The 24,576-nt window shown below is 40.7% G+C and overlaps 1 protein-coding gene across 4 annotated transcripts in view; it reads left to right on the top strand.

Annotated features, from left to right (window-relative positions):
- Positions 1-4,881: 4,881 nt before the first annotated feature.
- Positions 4,882-24,576, top strand: part of Dmtf1 (cyclin D binding myb like transcription factor 1) — a 41,098-nt gene continuing 21,403 nt past the window's right edge. The window contains exons 1-5 of one of the 4 annotated variants that reach the window (XM_085684066.2): positions 4,882-5,041; positions 14,195-14,317; positions 15,884-16,000; positions 17,911-18,033; positions 20,026-20,120. In XM_085684066.2, the coding sequence (XP_085540192.2) occupies positions 15,892-16,000; positions 17,911-18,033; positions 20,026-20,120 (327 nt within the window). In that variant the 5' untranslated portion in view covers positions 4,882-5,041; positions 14,195-14,317; positions 15,884-15,891. Of the gene's footprint in view, positions 5,042-8,997; positions 14,100-14,194; positions 14,318-15,883; positions 16,001-17,910; positions 18,034-20,025; positions 20,121-24,576 lie in introns of those variants that run through there. The other 3 variants (XM_085684067.2, XM_048433574.3, XM_048433573.3) reach the window with 3 other exon arrangements.

Here is a 24,576-nt window from a genome sequence, read left to right as displayed (position 1 = left end):
CATGTGGCGATACACAGATTAATAAAAATGCGTTAAATTAAGATGTAAGAGCTAGTCAATAAGAAGCTAGAGCTAATAGGCCAAACAGTGATTTAATTTATACAGTTTCTGTGTGGTTATTTCTAGTCTGGGCAGCCAGAAACGAACAAACAAGTGTCCTACAACACATAAATGTGTCAGTTATTCTTTAGTATTATTTTTCTAGTTCGGGATCTTCCTAGTTCCTATTTTTAATGCTTGCATGTCTGGCTTCCTAAGTAAGGAGTATTGTCTATATTGTTCTGGACAGTAGATTTTTATCTCCAACATTCCAAATTAAATCACGTCTACAGATATAATATTGTTAAACAATGGAGGTAGTATCCACTCTCAAGTCTGATTCAACAATCACCACGATATAAAAAATTAACCTATGAATGCATAAAAGCTGAAAATGAAAGAATTCCAGTAAGACAAAGAGTACCACAGACTGGTAATAAAAATACCAACTGCTTCAAATTGATTTCTGAAAACGACCCCACACATCAACCTTCCAGTTACCTAAAGAATCTGACATATATGTATGTATGTATATGTGTATACACATATACACATGTACACACACACACACACACACACACACATATATATGTATTCACGATGAGACTCTTGCCCAAGCGAATTTTGGAGGCCCAGCAGAGTGGTTTGAAGCGCACATTCCAGAGCTAAGGCTACAATTCTGATTCTACCACTTGCTTGTGTGACTTGGATACATTCTGTAACGTCACTCTGGCCCCTGAGTGAAATGTGATTCACTAGTTGTAACTACATTTAAGTGTTTGGCATCTGTGAACATTAAATGATCTTAGTCCATATAAATGATTCTCAGAGAATGATGGTTTATATTATTCAAATCCAGGAGGTTATTTAGCCCTTTCTTACCATTTTTTTTTAAACAAACATTTTCTACATTCCACAAAGTTGAGCAGGAAGTACAGAGAATTCCTGCCTACCTCATGGCTTCACAGAAACACACACACACACAATCAGAGTGAGCATTTGCCATAATGGATGAACCTACACTGACACACTATTAACAAAGAAAGTACATGGTTTACGTTAGAGTTCATTTGGAGTACTGCATTTATCGGACCCGTGGGGTTCGCTACAACTGTAAAGGCATGTTTCTATTTCAGTACCACAAAGAGTCTTTGCTGCTATAGGAACCCCTGAACTCTATCCATTTCCCCCATCCCTGGTAAACACTAATCTTACTGTCTCCAAAACCTTGACCTTACAGAACATCACTGTGGTGGATGAATCAGAGTGGCCCCCGTAGGTTCTTGTATTTGATGCCTGTTCTCCAGTTGGTGAACTATCTGAGAAGGGTTAGGTGCGGCCTTGTTGGAGATGGTATGTCACTGGGGGCAGGCTTCAAGTTTCAAAAGCCCCAAACATAACTAATTGGCCTTCTGCCTTCAACTTGTAGATAAGGATGTAAGTTCTTAGCTACTGCTCCAGTGTCATGCCTGCCTGCCTCCCTGCTGCCATGCTCCCTTCCATGATAACTATGGACACGCCCTTTAAAACTGTAAGCAAGCCTCCAATTAAATTCTTTTGTCTTAGAAGTTACCTTGGCTATGGTGTCTCTTCACAGCATTAGAAAAGCAAGACAACCACAATGGCATAGTCTTACCACGTATAGCATAGATCATTTTCTTCATGTAATAATATATATCTTGATTCTTCCCTACTTTACACCAAATACAATTCCATTGTATGCGTTCACACAGTAGTGGTGCACACCTTTAATCCCAGCACTTGGGAGGCAGAGGAAGGTAGATCTCTGTGGGTTTGAGTTCAGTCTGGTCTACAAAACAAGTTACAGTACAGCCAGAGCTATATAAAAACAAACAAAAATTCTTGAAAAACAAAAACAACAAAAATTCCATTTAAGAGTGTGCCTCTTTGTTTAGTCATTCACCTCAGCAGTTCTCAACCTGGGAGTCATGACCCTTTATTTAGGGGGGGGGGTCACATATCAGATATTCTACATACCAAATTATTCATGATTAGTTATGAAGTAGCAAAGAAATAGATTTATGGTTGGTGGGTCACCACAACATGAGGAACTGTATTAATGGGCCATATCCTTAGGAAGGCTGAGGATCACTTCTGGTTTACTTGCTGAAACAAATTTTGATTGCATTCTGTTTGTCAGCTGTGAATAAGGCTGCTTAAATATAGTCTTCAGGCTTTGTGTTGACAGTTTATTTGGGCAACAGAACAAGATTGCCTTATCATATGAGGAAAATGTTATTTTGTAAAAAATAAAAAAAAAAGTGCTAACCTGTCTTCCAAAGAGGCTACACCGCTGTGTGTTAGCCCCAGCAGAGAAGGAGCATTGTTTCTCCACGGCCTTGATGGTATTCAGTGTTGTGGTTTTGCTCTGGGCCTTCCTAATAGATGTATAGTGGTTATCCCACTACTTCTACATTCTCTTTAATTCTGAGAAATGTGTAAGAAAGTAACGCTAACTACTGGTAAAAACTACATACATTTAGCTAAAAACCTAAGGATATATTACATTTTTCTAATTAAATGCCAGTTGCCAGTGTGCTTTATTAGAGGGAATCTCTAAATCTTGGTAGCCTTATTGAAACTCATTGCTACCAGTTTCCACAAAGTCCTCGGATATGAGAATATAAGTGAAAGCCAGGGTTTGCCTTCTATTTATGATAATTTCATATTGAAACAAGATGCTAACTAGTATTATCAATAAAAACCTGGAGTCAGTTATTGGGGCACAACCTGAAAGATCAGAGAAGCAAAGAACGACCACAGTCACTTCTTACCTCACTGCAACCTCGGACCAAGAAGGGGCCGAGATCCTGTCTATGCCCCGCCTTATCACTTCCTGTCTGTACAGACCTCCAGACCTAGCGGCTAGCTCTAGCCTCTGATCTCCAGGCAAGTTTTATTGTCAAAACACAAACAAAATGCCACACAACACCATAGAGTATATTTTTACATATCTTGTCATATTTCTTGTTCCCCATCTTTCTTGATCCTCTATTTTCCTAACCCACCCAACATCGTGTTAGTTCTTTCTCTTAAAAAGAAAAAACACCCTCAAAAGACACGTATAGTCCAAATTGTTGGCCATCTACTCCTGTGGACCAGGCCTGCCATAGAGTATGGCTGACACATCCAACTTCGCTCCACTGAAAAAGCTGAGTTTCCCTTTCTTTCCCAAAAGCTGTCATTTGCAAACAGCTTCTTGATTAGGGGTGGGACTTTGTGTCCACGTCCCCTCCTTTTATGCTTGAAAGACCAACTTTAAATTCTCTACCAACAATAGCGAAAAGAAAGCACGTGATAACATATATTGGCGTTATAAACAAGTTAGATGTCATTGAAATCATAAAAGGTTACCAACAGGAATCTACTGCTTAGAACGATTTTGTTTTGAGATGGGGTCTATATAGCCTATGCTACCTCAGATTCCAAAGCCTTCTGCTACAGCCTCTTCACTGCTGAAATTAGTGTCCAGCTTGGGGCGCTTTAAACACAGAAAAAAAAAAGAAGAAGAAGAAGAAGAAAAGAAAAGGAACTTCTTTGGTGTTCTCATCAGAGTCTGCACTTTTTGCAGCAGACGGAGGTTAGGACAGAGAACCACAAATGGCCAGCGTGTAGAGTTAAGTGACTGTGGAGTGTCCATCCCCAAATGGGACATTTATAGTGGAATCCCTAAACCAAGGCTAAGGGAGTATCACTGCAGATGGGGGCAGAAAAGCTGAAAGAGCCAGGGCAATGGAGAGACTGGTGTGAAATACCCATCACCCAGAAGCGCACCAACCAACATTCCAGCATGGATGGGGGTAAAGGTTTCCATCCCTAGCTAAGGGATGACTGGCAGCCAAGGGTGCTGAGGGAAAGTCAGTTTCCTTCCTAAAGAGACCAGATTGGTTCCCCTTGTTCAAGATCTCAGTCCTACACACAAGGACATTTGAGCTACACAAATACTCATGAATACACAAACACTTAATAGAATAACAGGACATGAATGTGATTTGAGCGGGGGGGGGGGGAATGTCAGGGGAAACACGGGAGGTGTTGGAGTGGGCAGGGAAGAGTGAATACGATCAAAAATGCATTTATTCACGTATGAAAATCTCAAAACCAAAAATGCAACTCCCTTAAGGAATCCGATTCCTAAAGATTTGCATGGATGTCACAGGGCTTTAATCACAGCACTCGGGAGGCAGAGGCAGGCGGATCTCTTTGAGTTCGAGGCCAGCCTAGGCTACACAAGAGAGTACCTGGACAGGCTCCGAAGCTACACAGGAAAACCCTGTCTCAAAAAAACAAAGCAAACAAATAATATTTTTTCTAAAAACGCACGGCGAGAGGGTTTCTATTTTGTTCGTTTCTAAGGCTCCAGATTATAGGGCTGCAGCCGGCGTAGAGCACCAGCACTGAACTTGAAATGCATCCAGAACCTTCGTTTCCTAAAAAGCGAGATCACACCTAACGGAGACCACCTTTCCCCAAGAATTACAGCACCCGCCCAGACACCAAGGAGCAGAGACGACGGGGCTCGCTTCTGCACCCGCAGGCCCCTTCAAGCTGGCCCACACCGCTCCCTCCTCTCCGCTTCGGATCTCCGGAAAGGGGCCAGAAGCAGACGGAGCAGAGTCCCGCGCCTGGCTTTACGGCATCGGCGACAGCTAAGCGGCGAGAGCCGCACAACCGCTCGCTAAAGAGAATGGCGTCCAAGCCCGCAGCCGCTCGCACCGCCAGGGGACACTAGCAGCGCGCCGCCGCGGCCGGAAGTGACGTCGTTGGTGGCGCGCAGGGTCGCCCCACGGGAGAGGCGGGCAGAAGGGGGGGGTTGCTGGGAGGCCGGGGGCGGGGCGCGGCCGCGGCTCCGTTTCCGGTGGCTGCTTGCGCTCGCTCACCCCAGCTGCAGCCACTCTCTCCCGTGGCTGCTTCCTCCATCCTGGTATTTTTTGGAGCCTCCATCCTGGTTCTTCCAAAGTGCCCGGACCCAAAACAGGAAGTAAGTGCGATGGAACCTACAGGTCCGGGCCTCTGGCGCAGCCGCTCCGCCCAGTGCGACCGGGCCGGCCCCTTCGCAGGCCTGGGCTGCCGCCGGCCGGGCACCGCGGGCGGGGTCGGAGCTCGGCCTTCGCCCAGTGGCCCCGGCGGCCCCGCACGCCGCGCCCGCCACCTCCTTCGTCGGCCCGTGCGGGCGCTGGCGGCCGGGACCGCAGGGCGGGCGCCCAGGCTCCGCGGCGAGCCAGCGGCGGCGGAAAATGGCGGCGGGCTGGAGGAACCAAATGGCGCCGGGACCCCTGGGGGTGGGCCCGAGCCGCGGCGGACGGCGCCGGGCGCCCGCGGGAGTCTGCGTGCGGGGCGGCGGAGCTTCCAGCCTGACTCTGCAGGGTCCGCGGTCGGGGAGGCCCCCTGGGCGGCCTGGGCGTGGGTGGGGTTGGCAGTGGGGGCGGGGGTCGCCCGAGCCCACCCGTGTCCATGGGGCTCGGTTAGCCCGTGTGGCTCTCGCCAGTTGTAGGGCTCGACTGTAACCCGCGAGGGAGTCGTGGGTACTGGCCGGACCTTCTCTGTAAAGACCGCGGGACGTGGCCTGGGGTGCGAGGGGAACCCTAGCCCAGCCAAGAAGTCATTGACAAGATCTTGCCGAGCAAGCCTTAGGGGTAAAGTCTCTTGGAAGAACTTTTTTTATTTTTTTTTGTCTTGAGCATCTTTTCGGGAACCTTACAGTTTAACTCTGAGAGAAGTGGTCCAGTGCCATCCTGTGCTGTTGAATGATACAGCATATGTTTTCGTAGTAAAAGACTCAGTGTAGCCAGGGAAAGGGTGAAAAATACATTTCTCCCTTTCCCAGGCTGAATTTTCGCGATTGCTTATCTCAGATCTTGTACCCCTTTCTGTCAGCAAGACTTCCAATTGGGACTTTATAGAAAGAAAAAAAGCATTTCAGTACAGATTGAAATAGTTCATGTCTTAAGCTAGATACAATGCATTTTGAGACTTTTATTAGACCTGTTTTTATTTTGTAATTGTGACCTTTAGGCTGCAAATCAAGAAAGAACCTTTTATTATGTTGAAAGTTTTAGAAATACAAATTCCATTTTCTTTTTTTGTGTTTAAGATTTCTTTAAGCTAGTTTCAAATGACTACTGTTGTAACATTTAAAACTGCAACTATAATAAAAAAAACAAAGTCTGATTTTACTGTGATAAACTAGTGATAAAATTATGTATATTTGGCTAAGGTTAGAAAAATTTTTAATTGCGTTTAAAAAAATTTTATACTAAGTGTACCAACTTGGTGAGAGGCTAACAGTGCCACTCCCCCCCCAGTCATATATCAGTTTAGTCCTATATGGAAAAAAGTATTTGTTACGGTTAGGAGGGTCTTTATGATGACTTTATCCCATTACTTTACCTCTTTCCCCAGATGTTTTTGTGTACCACCAAACAAGCAAATGTTCTTCATTATTTTACTTGATAGGCTTGTCACAAACTATTGGGGGAATTATCTAGAAATTCTGCTACCTGTTCTGAATGTGTTTTGTTGACTGCTGTTGAGATAAATAGTAGAGCCACCTGCTGCCTTTAGAAAAAAAATGTTACTTTTTCCCCTTTGTCTTTAGCACTTATTCAGAAAGTTCTGAGTCTTGTATGCTTCTTAAGAATTTAAATCTGTATCTTTAGCAGTTTAGAGACTACATACAACATTAACCTTTTTCTCTGGCTATTCAGGTTTTAATATTTTTGAGGGAGGAAATCAAAGTTTTGGACTTAGGGTTTGAGCCTGAACATAGAATGTGTCAGGGGAAATAGTTCCTAGTGTCCTCCTGTGTTTCCTTTTTTAAAGTTGTGCTTGCCAGTGCCGTTCTGTGTCTGTCCCTAACAAAGGACTTTGCTTTGTGTTTATTAAAGAGCACAGAAAATGTGGTATAAGGGAAAGAATGAAGGATGTCTTTTTATAGAAACAGTTTCATAAGGGAAGAAGTTGCTTTACTGACCCAGAATAACAAAACCAAACTTTGTTATCAAACTATATCTACATTTAGCATCTAACATTTATGATGACTGTGTTTTGTTTAGGGTTGGTTTTGACCTGTTGATTGTTTTCAGCAGATTATTATCACAGCATACACAGATTATTCTGGGTCAGGGGCATGGACAAGTACATAATTCAAGATTAAAGTTAAACATTTAGTTTAGGTTGTAAAAGCTAATCGCATGATTAATCCAAGGCTTCATAAGGTTGTTTACTTTGTTCTAATAAAGGCAGAATTAAGCAGACCGAGCACACAGTAGGACAACAGACTAAGTACATAGTCTTAAATGATCTCAGGGCAGACTAGCTTGGCATCAAGATCTTGCAGAAGTTCAGTCTCTTCAAAGACTGAATATTTTCAGAAAGCTCCACAGATTTTGTCTTAAGTCATTGGTGCAATGACTTAAATTAACATCTCTAAGGATACATACCTAATAAAAGACAAACATTCCTAAGTATGTATAACTTGACTGTAGATATTAAACTAAGGAGAGAACCAGGTGCTTTTGAAAGTATTGAAGAACTGGGTGGCTTACTTGAAGCTTTTCTATGTCTGTTGCAAACACATCAAAGCTTTAGATAAGCATTGATCTTAGAGAGGGTTCAGTGGTGACCCACCTTAGCCAACAGATCAGCATCTACTCTACATAACTGAATTTCACATAGAGCGTTTGTACAGGCTGTCTGCTTAATACTGCCTTCCTCAATCTGGATTCTCATTTTACTGATTGATTACATTCTCTTTCTGCCATAAATGTTAGATTATTCTCTGCTTGAAAACATTAGGAATTCATAAACTTAAATGCTATACAGTTTAGCAAAGGTAGTCTGTAAACTAAGGCAAATGTTTACTGAAGCACAGAGGCATGTGAAGTTGTTGACTGTTGTATCCTGTCTCCATTTATCTTAATGATGGTTTTTGTTTTGTGAAGAGAATTCTTGTAATAAAAATTAATAAAATCACAAGGTTGTTTGCTTTGATACCATAAAGTTAAATTGGTTCAGTTTCAATAAAAGGAACCTATTGTGTCTGCGTTTTTCAAGTTTGTGGGAAGGTAGCTCAGTTCATGATTAAATTCCAGAAAGAAGCTGTGAAGAAGAAGAGCCTGTGTAAACTTCTTACATCATATTTATTAGAGGATCGTTTTGGCTATGTATTCAGTCAGGTCACTCCTTCCAGCCTTAGTGTTTAGAGCTTACTGTTTCCTCACTGTGAGGTGTTCTGTGCAGAGGAAATGGTTATTAGGTCTATTTGCTGCCTGATGTGTTTTAGTATTTGGTAAGAAAATGTGGTTTTTCAATAAACTAGTGTAAAGAACATGGTGATAATTTGTATTTAAAAATCAAATGGTGTATTACAAAAAATGCTGTTTTGAAATGATAATATCTTATAGTGTAACCAAACACATAAGCTCTTAGATCAGATAGGCAATACAGTTTTATTGCCAGGTATGAAATTTTGACCCTCCAAATGACCTATATTACCATATAATTCACTTTATTCAATTACAGCATCATTGATAATAGAAGCATTACATTAAACTCCATTAACAAATTTATTGATACTTTATGATTATGTTTATGACGGTAGTATTTGTTTACCATCTTTTTGTTGTTTTTGGTTTTCAAAACAGTTTCTCTGTATAACCATCCTGACTGTCCTGGAACTCGCTCTGTAGATTAGGCTGATTCCAACCTCACAGATATCCATCTGCCTCTGCCTCCAGAGTGCTAGGTTAAAGACATAAACCACCACCATCTGGCTGTTTACCATTTTTTTTTTAGTGAAGCTATTAATCATGTACCTTAATTTAATATTCTTTATCTTCATCTACTTTACAAACTTTCCCATGAAGTTACAAAAGTGTTCCCAGGGGTTCAGAGCTGTTACTGCTAGCAAAGAATCTTTTGCTCTGCCTGGATATGAGTCCTGGGTAGGCAAGGAGACTCTTCCATTGCCAGCAATGCTGGTCCTGGAGTAACCAAGACCTAGGGTCTGGGCTGACAGACCACATGTATAACAGTTAAGAACCCTGAACAATATAGGCCTATTGCTCCAGGCTTTCATTTTAACACAAGACTGAAGCTCTACTAGACCATCGGGTTGGAAGTTAATTGCTCCTGGCATTTTCTGTCGGTGGCCCCAGAACAGGGCAGCATTTGTAATCTGTAGGTTTGGGCAGTCTTAAACGGCAGAGATAGGTATTGTTCTTAGTAGTAGAGCTTGCTTACAGATTTTGGGTGCTGAGACCCTTGATTCTGGAACAAAGATATGAATGAGATCTTCATCCTGATGACAGTGACTAGTGTTGGCAGTTCTCAATGCCCGAAAGGTTTGAGACCCTTGGCAGCTTCCTGGGACTCTCCTCGTGTCTTCATGGCCCTTGGTGGCTCTCATCTCTGCTCCCTGTTATTTCTGCCATTAACTCTGGAACCCTTCAGGTCTACTTACTACAGACTGTCATTGCCTCCACTTGTGCTTGGACTTTTCCCTTTTTTGTGTGTAACCAACTGAGCTTGTCCTAATTAACATAAAAAGTAAGAGAAGGACACTGGAGAAGCATTTTATTGGGCCTGATGATGCATACAGGTGTATGCATGCAGGTGGTAGCAAAGGAGCACATCTCCCAGCAGTCCATGCAAACACAGAAATGTGTGCTAGGCAGGGCAGAGCCCTGTATACAAATAGGAACTCTGCTGATAGCCGGAACAGCTCTTTAGCTGGACCACCAGGGGAGGTGCTCCCCTTCTGGCCTGGATAGGAACAGCTGTGGGGTCACGGGGAGTTCATCAAAGCTTGTGATGGCCAAAAGTTTGGATGTTGTACTTCAGCAAGCAGGTTGGTTTCTCAAAGCACCTATCTATAGAATGTTGAAAGCGGTGCCATAACTCATTCAGCTGAATATGTTGTTGGCAGTCCTTTGCTCAGAGTAGAGGGGGCACTAGAGGACGGGTCTAACGTTTGTCTAATTGGAGAGTCAAATTGTTCCAACTGACTACATCTTGAGTTAGTTGAAGGAAAAATAACCATTAAAAAGGATGCTTACAGTGTAGATTTACCCTTACAATTAATGGTGTTTCACAATGTGTAACTCTTAACCCTATGTCCCAGATGAGGTGGTGTCATCTGATTTGCTTCAGAACCATTCATTTCCAAAGCATTCTCCATCAGGTGCAGAGTGTTCGCATCTGGAATAGTCAGAACTCCTGAAAATGTTACTCTTGTGATAGTTTGATGAAGGAGGTGGCTACTTTTTGCCCTTATCCAAAGAGTCTGCCTGAGGGAGGCTAAAGTGAAGAGTTTAGAATTGATTCCCTTGGAAGAAGAAATTGTAGTACGAATAATAAAAACCCAGAGACAGATATTGGGGTCCAAGCTGAAGATCAGAAAAGCTACAGCCATCCATTGAGATATCTTACCCCCACCAAGGCTCAGACAAACAAAGGGGCGATCGTGCAATGTTCTCCCCCAGCGTCAGACTCTGCTGAGTTCCTGTCTCTTCCCCTTTATATTCTCTCTGCCCAGCTATATAGCTCCTGTCTTCACCTCCCTAGTGCTGGGATTAAAGATGTGTGAACCCTAGTGCTGGGAGCACCTCTCTGCGAGCTCTGTTCCTCTTTTAGACAGATTAAATCTTGTATAACCCAGGGTGTCCATGAACTCTCAAGAGATCCTTTTGCCTTTGTCTTCCAAGTCCAAGGATTAAAGGTGTGTGACACCATTCCCTGGCCTGTATGGCTCACTAGTATGGCTGCTTTGCCCTCTGATCTTCTGTTTATTAAAACACAAATAATATACCACTCTAAGAAATCTCAAGACAGCCTAGTATAGACTGTTGTGAGGATACTGGTGGTAACCATAATGAAGATATATAATGAAAAGGACACCAGGATGTGGAATGGAGCTAAATCCTCTGTTCAAGGAGGTAAATGGATTAAGAGATGTTATAAAGGGAGAGGTGATCTCAAGGCAAGATCTCAGCCCAGGTTAGTTTCCAATTTGTGAAAAGGGACTGAAGAAAAGCTTGGGAGCTGAGTGTGCTAGGGCACACACATTTAATCCCAGTACTAGGAAGGCAGAGAGTTTGAAGTCTCCTTTGTCTACAGAGCAAGTTTCAAGGCAGCCAAACTTAGGCAGTGAAAGACAGCTGGTGAAAATGTAATTGAACGAGCGTGCCATGTTCCAACACTAGCAAGCAGCAGAACTTGACAGCTTCAGCCACTTGGTTCCGATTTTAGAGTTAAGGATAGAAGGAAGGAGTTAAAAAATAAAGCCGCTGAGGCCAGGCATGTGTCAGGGTGTCTCTGAATGGAGGCCTAGTATAGAGATGCAGCCTGGATTGCCTTGGACCTCAAGATATCAAAGATGCCCGAGTCATGGGATACCTGTCGAGGAGAGCTGCTAGCAGGGAATGGAACCGGCCCAGAGAAGGAAGTGTGTTAGAGTCAATAAAGCTGAACAGAGTTGGAAGAGTTGGAGATCTAAAGAATATTTTACACCAGGCATGGGGCTACTGAGTTGGGAGTTTACTTGACTGGGTTTTGGTCTTGCTTTTGACCAATATTTCTTCACTGTGCTCCCTTCCCTGTGTTTCAGAATGGTAATACATATCCTGTGCCATTATGTTGGAAGTATAGGATCTACTTTTTGGCTTTGATTTTTATAGGGGGATTACAGTTAAGAGATTGCCATGTGTCTCAAAAGAGACTTTGGACTTTAAAACAAGTTTGAGATGGTGATAGCCTATGGGGATTTTTGGAGTTGGACTAAATGCATTTTTGCATTGTGATATATCAATAAGCATTTGGGCCAGGGAGTGGAATGTAGTGGTTAGAAAAAAAAAATGACTCCCAAAGGGAGTGGCACTGTTAGGAGGGCCTTGTTGGAGGAAGTGTGTCATTGTGGGGGACAGGCTTTGAGGTCTCTCTCGCTCAAACTTATGTCAGTGTTATTGTCAGTCAACTTCCTGTTGCTTGCCCGATGTAAGACTCTCTTATTTCTCCAGTACCACATCTGCCTGCATGCCACCATGTTCCCCTTCATGATGGTAATGGATTGAACCCCTGAAACTGTAAGCTAGCCACCCCGATTATATGTTTCCTTTATAAGAGTTGCCATGGTCATGGTGTCTTTTCACAACAGTAGAAACCAAACTAAGACACTGATTGTGTGTGTGTGTGCGTGTGTGTGTGTGTTAAAAATTTGGAAGGTAATTGTTAAAATGTTAAAGAGAATAGGATGATTGTTGATACTATATTGATTCAGGAAATCTCAGAAATTAGATATGTTCTTGCTACATTAAGTTACAACTCTCTGTGGTGTTCTGTATTTCCCATTTTAAGAGTATCCTCTTAGTGAGTTTTCCGATGCCATATACCTGCATTCCATTTTCCAGTTTTGAAGCTAAACAGTCTCTGTCATGTAGGGTCAGACTGTGTTGCCTCCAGCTTCTCATGATCACCATCAGTAGTGTGTGCTTAGATAGAGTTGACTTCTAAAACAGGAAGAAATGACATTTTTGATATTTTTTTCCTTTTTCTTTTAAGATTCTTGACGCTTAACTGCCCCAAAATTCATACCCGGTGGACATGTGAACGTCAGAATTTTAGGTCAATACTGACATGGAGAGGAGCATGAGCAACTTAATTCTTTCTTAATTTTGACTTTAAAAATCAAATGTTACTTTGTTGTACTTATCCCTTCTTGTTCCCCAGGTTATTGTAGTCAATAAGTAGGGTTACCTTGGGTCAGCCCGGTAACAGAAACATGCAGGACTAGAAAGGCAGAGACAGGGCAGCCTGGGCTCCAGCATGAGACCCTGCTACATGCCTCCGCAGTCATCTCTGTTTGGAACTATAAGTGAAAGGTTTGTCTTTTAGATGCGAGCGTATGTAAGGATGATTATAAGTGCTTTATACCATTTACAGGTTCTGTTTTCTTGGGTTCATTAAGGTCTTTGTTGTTTCAAGATAATCCATCAAATGATGGGAATATAGCAGAATGTCAGTGTGCCAGTTAAAATGTCTGTCTTTCCTTCATTGTGCTTTCTCGTTTTTAATTAGTATAAAAGTGATACCACCGATGATTTGGTGAGGGTCAAAGCAGGTTCCAAGTAGTGTTGGGGTATAAAAGGGTTCCAATGTCAAGCATGATTTTTTTATCTAATGAGTTTTAATAAAAGCACTAAATTACTAGTTGGTTTGATTTATTCATCAACATTTGTCTGTGTAAAGTCATAAATAATCTTCTAACACTGTCATGAGCTCACTTCCTTCTCCTATTCTCTGTATCCTCAAAGTGAGTCTTCTGTATTTTGGTTTCTCTATTTGCCATCTGCTTCCAGTCCACTGAAATTACTTCTTAAGGTCATGCGTGTTCTCCATATTGCCAGACCAAATAAATACTCTGCCATCTTACTGACAGTTAATCACTTTAATGTCCATTGAACATGTCTTAGTTTTCCTTCTGTATCACTAACTAGTCCTCAGTCTCCTCTGCTTTTCTTCCTGTTTGCTTTTTTAAAAAAAAAAAAAAAAATTACAGAGATGGTTATGAGGTGCCATGTGGTTGCTGGGAACTGAACCCGGATCCTCTCGAAGAGCATCAGATGCTCTTCACCTAAGCCAGCACCTTGTCTGCCTCTTGACTTCCATAATAAGGGTGCTCTCGAATTAGGATCTTAGCCGTCTTCTCCAATTTCTAGGTGTCTTTAAAAACAACTTGCATACCTATTTTTAAGATAAAATTGGGTATTTTAGAGATCATTGTGAAAGAGCATGTGTGCTGGAAACGTTAGTTTTTCATGGGAGATAAGTTTGCACAATGGTTCCAAGGTCTACCATAACCACTTGTATACCTCAGTCTGTGTTTTCAGAGGACAGCTGCCTGGTGAGTGACAGCTTGGGTTGAGAAACTTGCTATGAGCTCTTACGTTACCGCACTGGACTGGTTTTGAAGCTGACGTCCATAAGATGCACTCAGAAGAAAGCTGTGCTTCTGTTTCACTCCTCGGGGTGAGGCATCAGAGGTGTGAGGCCAGCGTGCAGCAGCAGAATTTCCAGTGCTCAGATACTGCTTGTTCTTGTTCGTATTAAGCCTTTTGTGATGCTGTTACTGTTTCAGAGTGCTGCAGATGCACAGGCATGGAGGAGAAGCAGTCTGGATGACGCAGGAGTGATGCTGCTGGCCAGAGCTCGGAGACGTGATTCTATGGGAAGGGCTGTAGCTAATCCATCCGTGGTCTAGGTAAGCCTGCTTTCCTGCGGAACCCCCCCCCCCCCCCCCCCCCCCCCCCGTTAGCCGTGCTGCACCATGATTCCCATTCTTCTTTATCTTGAAAGTTGTGTTCTTTTGTATAGTAAACCTATACTACTCATTGGCTCTTTACCATGTAAATATGAATAGAGTTGTCTTTATTGCCAGATACTTGTTTAAATAGTAACCGGTATGTAAATGAACTAATACCTATATCAAATACTGCATGATTAATTAAACACACACAAGACTTTTGTCTATATTAATTGGTAAAGGTATGTGAGAAAAACATTTTTGAGACATGAACTGATTTATAAGATGCTAAAGATGTCAACCATGTCATTGGTAGTACAGTATATTTATCCAGCCTCAAGATAGTGACTGTGTTCTAAGACTCCAATTCTTCAGTCTGTGTTAAATATAAAGCAGTAAGTAAGGACACTTTAAACATACACCAATAAATAAATAGATGAATGAATGAATAAATAAATAAATAAATAAATAAATAGAAGCCCAGTGGTGGTGATGCCTTTGATTCCAACACTTGGGAGGCAGAGGCAGGCAGATCTTCTGTGAGTATGAGGCCAGCCTGGTCTACAGAGCAAATTCCAGGAAAGCCCGGGCTATACACTGAGAAACCCTATCTCAACAAACAAAATGTAGGTCCCAACCCCATTACTACTAACTACAGAAATGTTTGATTGGTGTTCTTATTTTTCAGGTAATGGCTTAAATACTCATAATAGGGTCTTATGAATAATGATTATTAGATCAAGATGGAAGTTTTGCTTAATTTGCTAAAGATAGAGGTTTGGAATCTAGTTTAGTGACAGATCATTGCCCGAATATAAATAGGAAGATTTGGGTTCAGTCACCATTGTCCTCCTTAACAGACATAAGAGTCAGATGGCAGCTTGTGAGAGCATAGTACAAAAGCTACCAGTACAAATAGTAAAAGTTGCTAAGAGTTCTGCTGATTAACAGCTTAAACTTGGGGGGGGGGTGTAGTAAAAAATAACCGTAAAAGCAAAGAAAGGATATTGCTGCAACAAAATTCCTTACTAAATTGATTTAAAGGGCTTTTTGTCTGAAGTCAGAATGCAGTACATCACAGCAAAGAAGACGTGGCAGCCGTTGTGTCTTCAGTGGGAAGCAGAGAAACACAAGTAGTCCTGCTGAGCACCCTTTCTCTCTCTTAGTCCGAGACCCCCGCCCACGGGGTTACGTCGCTCACATTTAAAGTAGAGTTTTCCCAACTCATCCTAATGTAGAAAGTTCCTTGTAGTCATGCCTACAGGCTTCTCTATGCTGGTTCTAAATTTCAAGGTTAATCATCACAGAAAGTTAATATTGTAAGAAAGTTGTTGGGAGTTAATCTGGGTTGGTCAGATTCTTGTAGGTTATTGAACCTGATTCTAAACAGTGGTTATTGAAAGGTGGTTTCTGAAAACTCCTTTGCAGTTTCTTATGAAGACTAAGCAGATCCTAGATTGATTTCATGTACTGTCTGGAAAGATTATTTTATTTTAAGTCCTTAAGTAGCCTCTTCTCACGCAGATTTGAGTATGAGCACAGTTGAAGAGGATCCTGACACAGTAACAGTAGAGACTGTGAACTCTGTGACGTTTACTCAGGACACAGACGGGAACCTCATTCTTCATTGCCCTCAGAATGGTAGGAGACTTTGCTGACTATAATTGAACCTGGGGATGTCTCAATTCCATTTTGTCTGTCACCTACACACATAGTTCAGGCTAGTGTAGTTGAAAAAGTTCTGGTATCTCTGGATTATAGATTAATCTTAATTTATATGTTGTGTTTTATAAATACCTTAATATTTTTAAGTTAACTGAATTTTATTCTATTAGCCATTTTTACATGGGATGTAAGTCTCTGAAGATGGTGAAATAGCTCTAATACATTTTTATATCATTTGTTACCAGAGGTGTATTTGACACATTAGAACATTTAGTAGTTCTGTGAGTGACTGATGCTGATATAAGAAACAGGATTTTATGTGATTGATTAAGATTTACATAATCCTTCTTGTGAATTCAGATTCAAAAGTCTGTGAAACATGATTGTTTTTGTACGTGTGTGTGTCTGTTCATTCTTTACTAATCTACTTTCTGTCTTATTACTCTGTAGCCTCTGTATTATTTCGCTCAGTCATTTTAGCTATCATCTACCTATTATGATAGTTCATATTTCTGTCTTTATAACTAAATGTTACATGTCCCAAACAGTTCTTTCCACACACTTCCCAAATTGCACTTTACTTCTTACAGTCTCTGGTCATGGTTCAGAATACACTAATATGCTGTTGGTATACTCCTGTAAACTTCATTTATCCCTGTTGTGGATCCCCCTTTGTTAGATCAGATTCTCTTTCTCATCTGCCTAACTCTGGCCTTTTATCCAGTTTTTCCATTTTTTAGTGTTGTTTTGAAGGCTTACAATGATTTTTTTTTTTTTAGAACATAGTTTGGGCACCTTTGCTACTTCATTTTCTTCCTCCTCGCCTTCTCTCCTGCCACAGTTGTCACGGGTCGTGTTATTGTGTCCTAATAGTTCACTGTTTGATTTTCTTAACATCTTTGGATTTCTTCAGTTCCAGTGCACATTGTGCTACTGCCAGGAGAAGCAAAAATGCTTCCTTGCTTGCTTTTTGTTTTTTCAAGTTCATGATGCCTCCTCAAGCACCCTGGCTTCACTTTCATTCGAAATGTGTCTCCTCTGTGCTCTCATGAGCGCTCCATTCCCCTATCACAGCTCTGCGTACACCATTTTAAATTGTTCACTAGGTGCCACCACACCATAACTTACTTCATGGGGTATCCTTCCTTCATAGAGTGAGTTTCCTTCCCTCATAGGGTTAGTATCCTTCCTTCATAGAGTGAGTTTCCTTCCTTCATAGGGTTAGTATCCTTCCTTCATAGAGTGAGTTTCCTTCCCTCATAGGGTTAGTATCCTTCCTTCATAGAGTGAGTTTCCTTCCCTCATAGGGTTAGTATCCTTCCTTCATAGAGTGAGTATCCTTCCTTCATAGAGTGAGTTTCCTTCCTTCATAGGGTTAGTATCCTTCCTTCATAGAGTGAGTTTCCTTCCTTCATAGAGTGAGTATCCTTCCTTCATAGGGTTAGTATCCTTCCTTCATAGAGTGAATTTCCTTCCTTTATGGGGCATCCTTCCTTCACGGCATAGCCTTCCTTTATGAAGTATCCTTCTTGCATAGGGTATCCTTCATTTTCCTGCTCCAGGCACTTAGGTGTTAGACATTTAGTAAATATTTGAATGAGCCCAATAACCAGTCCTTCTCTTTGTGTGTTAAATTTTGGGAAACCAAGTTAGAAGGTGGCACTTTGTCCATCACAAGAACAGGGACTGGGTACTACTACTATAAGCAAGGAGAACGCGACAATCTTTGAGTCCTTGTGTAGCTGAGTGAATTTTAGTGAGCAGGTGGGTGGAAGGATGATTTTAGTAGATAAGAAAATTGCTGCAGAGATTTCTATCCAAAGTACAGATTGTGTCTACTTGAGGTTTCTGAGCATTTTGTCTGACTTCTTTTCCCCTTGTTCTAGACGCTGATGAAATAGACTCAGAAGACAGTGCCGAACCTCCGCAGAAGAGACTGTGTCTGTCCCCGGAGGATGAGCAGAGCGTTGCCGGCTCCACGCCCTGCATCTCGGTTGTCGCGCTCCCGCGTAAGTCTGCTAGTAACGGGCACCTTCCGGACTGGGTTCTAACGTGCACCGGTCAGGTGGCATCTCTAGGGAGACTTGAACGCTACTTAGTCAAAAAAAATCTGTTTTTAAACAATGCTTAGAGTGTTCATTCTCTGCCAACCATTAAGTAAATGCTTTTACATATTGTCCAATCTTTTCAGCACTTCTTTACTCTCAGCCTGCTGCTGTAGGCTTTATAATGAGCCTTTTAAAGGAGTATTTGACTGATTCTTCTGTCTTAGCTATACTGAGGGTCTCTTCATTTTTTAAACGGATATGAATATGTGTTTTTCCTGCTTTGTTCACGAGTATAAGGTTTTTAAACTGCATCCCCCCAGCCCATCATGCTGTGCAGTAGATTCTGTTACCATTCACTCATACATGGAATGAAGAAAGTGAGGCTCAGAGAAAGCACGTTCAGACGTGTGCAGGTAGTCTGCTTCCTCTAGCCCATGCTTTAGCCCTCTTGCCGATCTGCATGGAAATTTGGTAGGTACCTCATTTACTTAATCCTAATGTGGGTTTAGTATGGTTAGAGTATAGTATAGTTAAGGTGGGCTAGATCCCAGACGGAGTGCCATTGGCAGAGCATACCAGCAACAGCACTAGATCGTGTTTCTGATTTGCCTGTCCCTGTAAAGCCAGAGCGATGCCTTCATCTGCGGTAGCCGAGATGAGCCGCATAATGGTTAACACCACTTTTAACACAAATTGCTGTTTTTGAGATTTCTGATTTTACACATCAGCATCAAATGAAACAATATCTTTACCTAGATTTAAATTAAGACTAAGTTTTAGCATGGAAAATTATATCTTAGCAAGTTGTATGCACAGAGCTAATTGTTTCTTAAATTGAACAGAAAAGAAATAATTTTATTTCAGTTTACTATGGATTAAAAAAACTGTTAAGGCTAGTATTAGTTTTCAAGTATAACATATTCGTGCCTAAAATGTGGAACTAAATGAAGTTTCTTCTTGTCGATTCGTGTTTTTAAATAACTCCTACTGTGTCTGTCACTGGATTTTAAAGCTTACTTGGTCTATCTACACAGATATAATCCTTTGTGGATATTTTATAAGGCAGAGTTTTTGAACAGTTCTTTGGTGCTAAATTATGACTAGTTAGTTCATTACTTAAAATACTTTGTTCATAATCATAGGTTCACTCTGTACTTGGCACTGTGTTCCATTTTTTGTGATATTACATCCTTGTTCATCACCTAATAAACATGGAGATGTTGACACTATCGTGCATGTGATACTCAATTTGCTCCTCTCATATGGAACATAATTTGGAGTCTAATAGGAGACTGAACTTAATAAGCTGGTCTCTTAGTATATCTTCTCCATATTTGTAAGAATCGTTGATAAACTCAATTTAGTTGATAAACTCAATTTAGGAAGGTTTCTCTTTAAAAGAATAATAGTAAGAGCTACAGTAAAGTCACAAAGTTTAGCCATTGGTCCCCTCAGCCTTTGGCTCTAAAGAGTAGCTAAGCTGCCTGTCCTGAGACACTGAGGCACAAAAGCAGCCAGCTGGTCCTACCCACCATCCCAGGAAGCAAGCAGATCACCCCCTGCAGTTTTGTGAAGGTAACCGTGTGTAGTTTGTATACACTGATGGGCGTTCTTTTCCTTGTGCTCACCAGGGTCCACTGATCTCCACATCTCTGTCATCGGTGAGCACTCTGCCACACCACCAAGTACATGCTGGCCTATAGGAGTAGATGTGTTTCCGTGTGGCCTTTAGAAATTAGCAGGTGCTTTCCCTCCATAACCACTCTGGCTGCATCTTGCTTAGAAGGGACCGTAGTGCCTTCATCATAGTTGACTACATCCACCCACAAAAACCAAGAGAATCTTATGGTGCCTCAGGCCACTGGCAAACTATCACATTCTCCCCATGGATTTCGTTAGGATAATTAGTTTCTACGATTATTATTGCAGAGATGAATCATTATTTTCTTGAAGTTTCAGAAAATGAGCAGAGCTTTGAGGTGACCATGACAGCAACCACAGAGGTGGCAGATGACGAACTTTCTGAGGGAACTGTGACACAGATTCAGGTATAGTACATCTTTAAACTGGCTTCAATGCGGGACATGATTAGCTATACGAGTTTTGTTTTGTGTTCTTTTCTCAGGTGGGGTCTCATTCCATAGCTTAGGCTAACTTCACACTAGTAGGGGGAGCTCTCTTCCCTCAGTCTCTCACATGCTGGGATTACAGGCATGGACAGTTGTTAAAACTGGGCAGTTATATGTGTCTTTTCATAGGTATTTCATTACTATATAATATGTATGTCAGATCCTATAGAATTGTAATTGCCTTAGGTGACATCTAGTTTGTCTCAGTTCTCAGTTTATAACCATTTCATTTAGTCGTTTTAAAAAGTCTTAAATGTATGACACAAGTTGAAATGGTTAAGACTTGTTATACTTGTTCCAGTGATTTCTCACATGTGTGCGTGTGTGTGTATTTGTATGTGTGTGCCCGTGTGCACATGTACATGCTACAACATACTGTGAAAGTCAGAGGAAGCGTATTCTCTCCTTCCACAATATGCATTCTGGGAATTTAATTCAGGTCACCTGATGTCAGGCAGTCTTCACCTCCAGAGCCTTCTCACTAGCCGTCCGGTGATTCCTAGCTAGATTTACATCTTGTCCACAAGTAGGCCCCTAAAAAGGGGTAGCCATAGAGACATGGCTGTTCTCATTGTGTTCTGCTCTTTCACTTGACAGCTTATCTATTTCAAAGAAAAATGGGATTCAGTGTGACAGTTATAGAAATTATTCTATTATTAATAAAAATCCAGGAGTCAGATAGTAGAGTATGAATCTGTTAAACCCAAAAGCAACAGAAAAAAGCCCAGTTGACCTTTCTCTGCTTTTCCAAAATCCAGAAAGGTCCACGAAACTCCTAAGCCCCTCCTCATTCTTCCCTGTGTCCCTTTTCTGCCTGAGTCAGAAACAAAAACAAAAAAACAAAAAAAACCCACTCTGGCAAATTCTGGTTACCTGAGCATGAACTCTGTCCTCTGAATTAGGATTTAATTTATTGACAGTTTCAGGAGACAGAGTAGAAAGTTCTCTTGCACAATTCCCCCTTTTTGTCTAAATAAAAAGGTAAGATTTTTAACTCTAACATAATAAAACTATATGTAATAAGGTATTGTCTACATTAAAAGAAAAGGTATTAACTTTAAAAAAAGTAAAACTGTATACAATAAGAACAATATTCAAGCAAGAATTACATTCACAATGTCCAGTCCATTTGTATTTGGCAAACTCAGAAAATACATTATCGATTCTCTCTTGGTGTGTCCAAAGTTTTGTACCTAACTTACTTTCTATAGTAACTATGGAAAACTTAATGTCTTCAACCTCATCAGAAACCCGGAATGTATACATTATTACCCAAGTAAACAGGAACTGCAGAGCAAACAGCTTCCAAAACTATAGAAATAATAGAGACAACTGGTTGCCTGAACAGTTACCCCAAGATTTCTCTGCAACATTGGGGCATCAGTCTTCAGCCTATAAGCCTAGAATATCTGACAGACTTTTGTGAAGCAGGAAATTGTGAAGGACTGTCTTGTCTTGTCTTGACAAAGTTTAGCAGTCACCTACTGTGTTCTACTTGTCCAATATGGATAGCATGCTTGTCAGCAATTGAGACAGTTTCTTTGAAAAGTGACTTACTTTGCCAGCAAAGAAAGCAAACTCCAGTGGAGGTTCTTTGATGCCCAATCCTTTTTTGAAGTAAATTGGTGCTGCCAGGAGCAAATGTGTTTCACTATCAAGAATAGGCCTTATGTTATGAAAATAACTGAAATGGATATTCTGTAGATCTCTGAAGTATTTGAAGACCATCTCTCTATCTAGAATATATCTCTATTTGATCTTGAAAACCTTTTTAACATGGTTATGAATTTGATTGCTTGATGACTAACTACTAATCTGTATTTCTTAATTATCCTGTGTTGCTTTTAATAATAACTTTCAAGGACTAGAAATTTACATCAGATTGCTAAGTGAGCTGCATAGGCACAATGCCTTAAACAAGAGCAGAAACACGCATACAGTATAAAATCAACATATAAAAATATACCAATATAAATGTTTGAGACTAGTATTTGCTTTTTTTAATTTAAAAGAAAATTTAATAATATACCCTTTTATCCTATCAAATCTATGTTCCCCTTTTTTCTTTTCAGAACCAGATCCTTAAATCTGATCTCCTTTGTTTAGTTTTTCCTTGTTTATGACCAATGGCAACTTAAAATAAACTCCCCTGTAATGACAAACATCCCTAACTCAACAACTGACCAAAAGCTACCCACCCTACCTATTGGGAATGTGGGTATTGTGTTCCTAAAATTACTTCCTGATATCTGGGCAAACTAAGATAATGGTCAAGTCCTGAGAGAACTAGCTGTTGTCCGTCTTGCTGTTATCGATAATGCAGGGCCCATCTGAACACCTGACTGAGCAGTCTCTTAGGCTGGACTGTCAGTCACCTTGAATTGTCCTGAGCAGTTTGCAGTCCAAAGCTGATCTTTGAATGTTGTTTGTCGGCCTAGTGGCTTTACCACAGTGCAGGTAGAATCATCATTGTGGGGCCCCATCATTCTTCTGGAGACTTCATTAGCTGCTGTTAGAAATGGTCACAGTTCACTACAGGAAACTTAACATTTTAAATGTCATATGCACCAGATCTCGGAGAGGTTAAAGGACCCCAATTTATTAAATACTTCTGGGATACACAAGCTTAGTTTCTAATTATTTGCTTTAGACTCAAGTTTAAAATCACTTTCAGGAAGCTAGATGAAGCCTAGCTCTAAAATTAGTTATGCTATATGACCATTAATATCACAACAAAAAGTTTATTTGATAGATGGATGGATGGATGGATAGGTAGATGGATGGATGGATGGAGAGAGAGAGAGAGAGATCATTTGCTTTACATGTCTATAGGTAACAGCAGAAACAAATATTTGAGAAGATGTCTGAAATTTTAGCCTGTTGGAATTTTTTTTTCCTATCTGATCAGATGAAAGGTATTTGTTAGTCTTATAAGGTAGTTTTTGGATTAAATATGACTAAGTCTTTTGATGAACTGTCACCTCTCCTCACCATGAGGTCTCTCCTGTATGAATCTAATCTCTATCAATCTTGGTAGTATCCATAGCATTTCTGATTCTGTGGAAACAAAAGCAAAATCTTTCCCCAACAAGTACCATGTAATCTATCTCTGGGAATCTTTATTACTGCTTTCTGTTTATTAAGCGTATCTTTTAAAGTACAATTTGATCTTTCTACAACTGCTTATCCCATAGGAGTGTGTGGTATACTTGTAATATGCTTTATGTTGCAATACACGAAAACTTTCATTTTACTAGAGACATGCTACAGCATCGCCAGTCTTAATTTGTACCATAATGTACATGTAGCCATAATGGCCATGACTTCTAATAAATGTGTCTTTATAGAATCAGTGGTTGCCCATTGAAATCCTAAATATGTAGCTATGGTACAGTACACATATTTTAGTTTTCAAAACTTTGTAAAATGAAACATATCCATTTGCCAAATACCAATTCTTTTTTTTTCTAAGATGTTTGTTTATGCAGTATCCTACCTGTAGGCCAGAAGAGGGCACCAGATCTCATTATAGGTGGTTGTGAGCCACCCCATGGTTGCTGGGGGTTGAACTCAGGACCTTTGGAAGAGCATTCAGTGCTCTTAACCACTGAGCCATCTCTCCAGCCCGAAATATCAATTCTTGAAGTACTTTTTGAGTTACTTCCTATAGGTAATAGAGTTTTGTTATGCACAGAGCAAGTAGGGCACTATACTATAATTTCCTTAGCTTGTTGCCAAGTGATAGAAAAATCTTTCTTCAAACTTTTGCTGTTAACATGGTGTTTCTTATGAAGTTCTGAGCTGTCTAGTACATTTCCTACAAATAACTGGTTAATTTCATCATTATCTGTGCTTCAGAGCCTGATAGACCGCTATGGAATCTAGCATGTGTTATGTACAAGGAATGATTTCTGTTTCTGATTACTTTGTTATAGTTGAATAAAAAAGTTAATTCTGAAGCATCTGGAATAAGTTCAACAGTTTTAATATGTAAAACTTCAGCACATTGAGAGTCAGTAACTATATTAAGAGGTTCTGGAAAAAATCTAATAATACCATCAGAATCCTATATAATTCTGACTTTTAAACTGAATTATAAGGGTTTGAGCCACTTTACTTAACTTTTCTGTCTTGGATCCTGTTTTTCCTAATTTATTTGCATCAATATAGAATGTAGGGGCTCCAGAAGTTGGTATTTCTTTTATTATATGAGGGAGAATCCTAATTAGTTCTTTCTATAAAATGAAATCTCTTGCTTTTGTGATATTTGTTGCTAATCTCTCCCTGAAAAAAAAAATACTGCAAGAAAATGTTCATTTTCTGCCCATAGTGGGGCAATTTCAACATTAGTAAAAGGCACCACAATTTATCAAAT

Source organism: Myodes glareolus, chromosome 27 (genome assembly GCF_982192425.1).
Source record: "Myodes glareolus chromosome 27, mMyoGla1.1, whole genome shotgun sequence".
Lineage (NCBI taxonomy): Eukaryota > Metazoa > Chordata > Mammalia > Rodentia > Cricetidae > Myodes > Myodes glareolus.
This window is presented reverse-complemented; position numbering and strand designations above follow the sequence as displayed.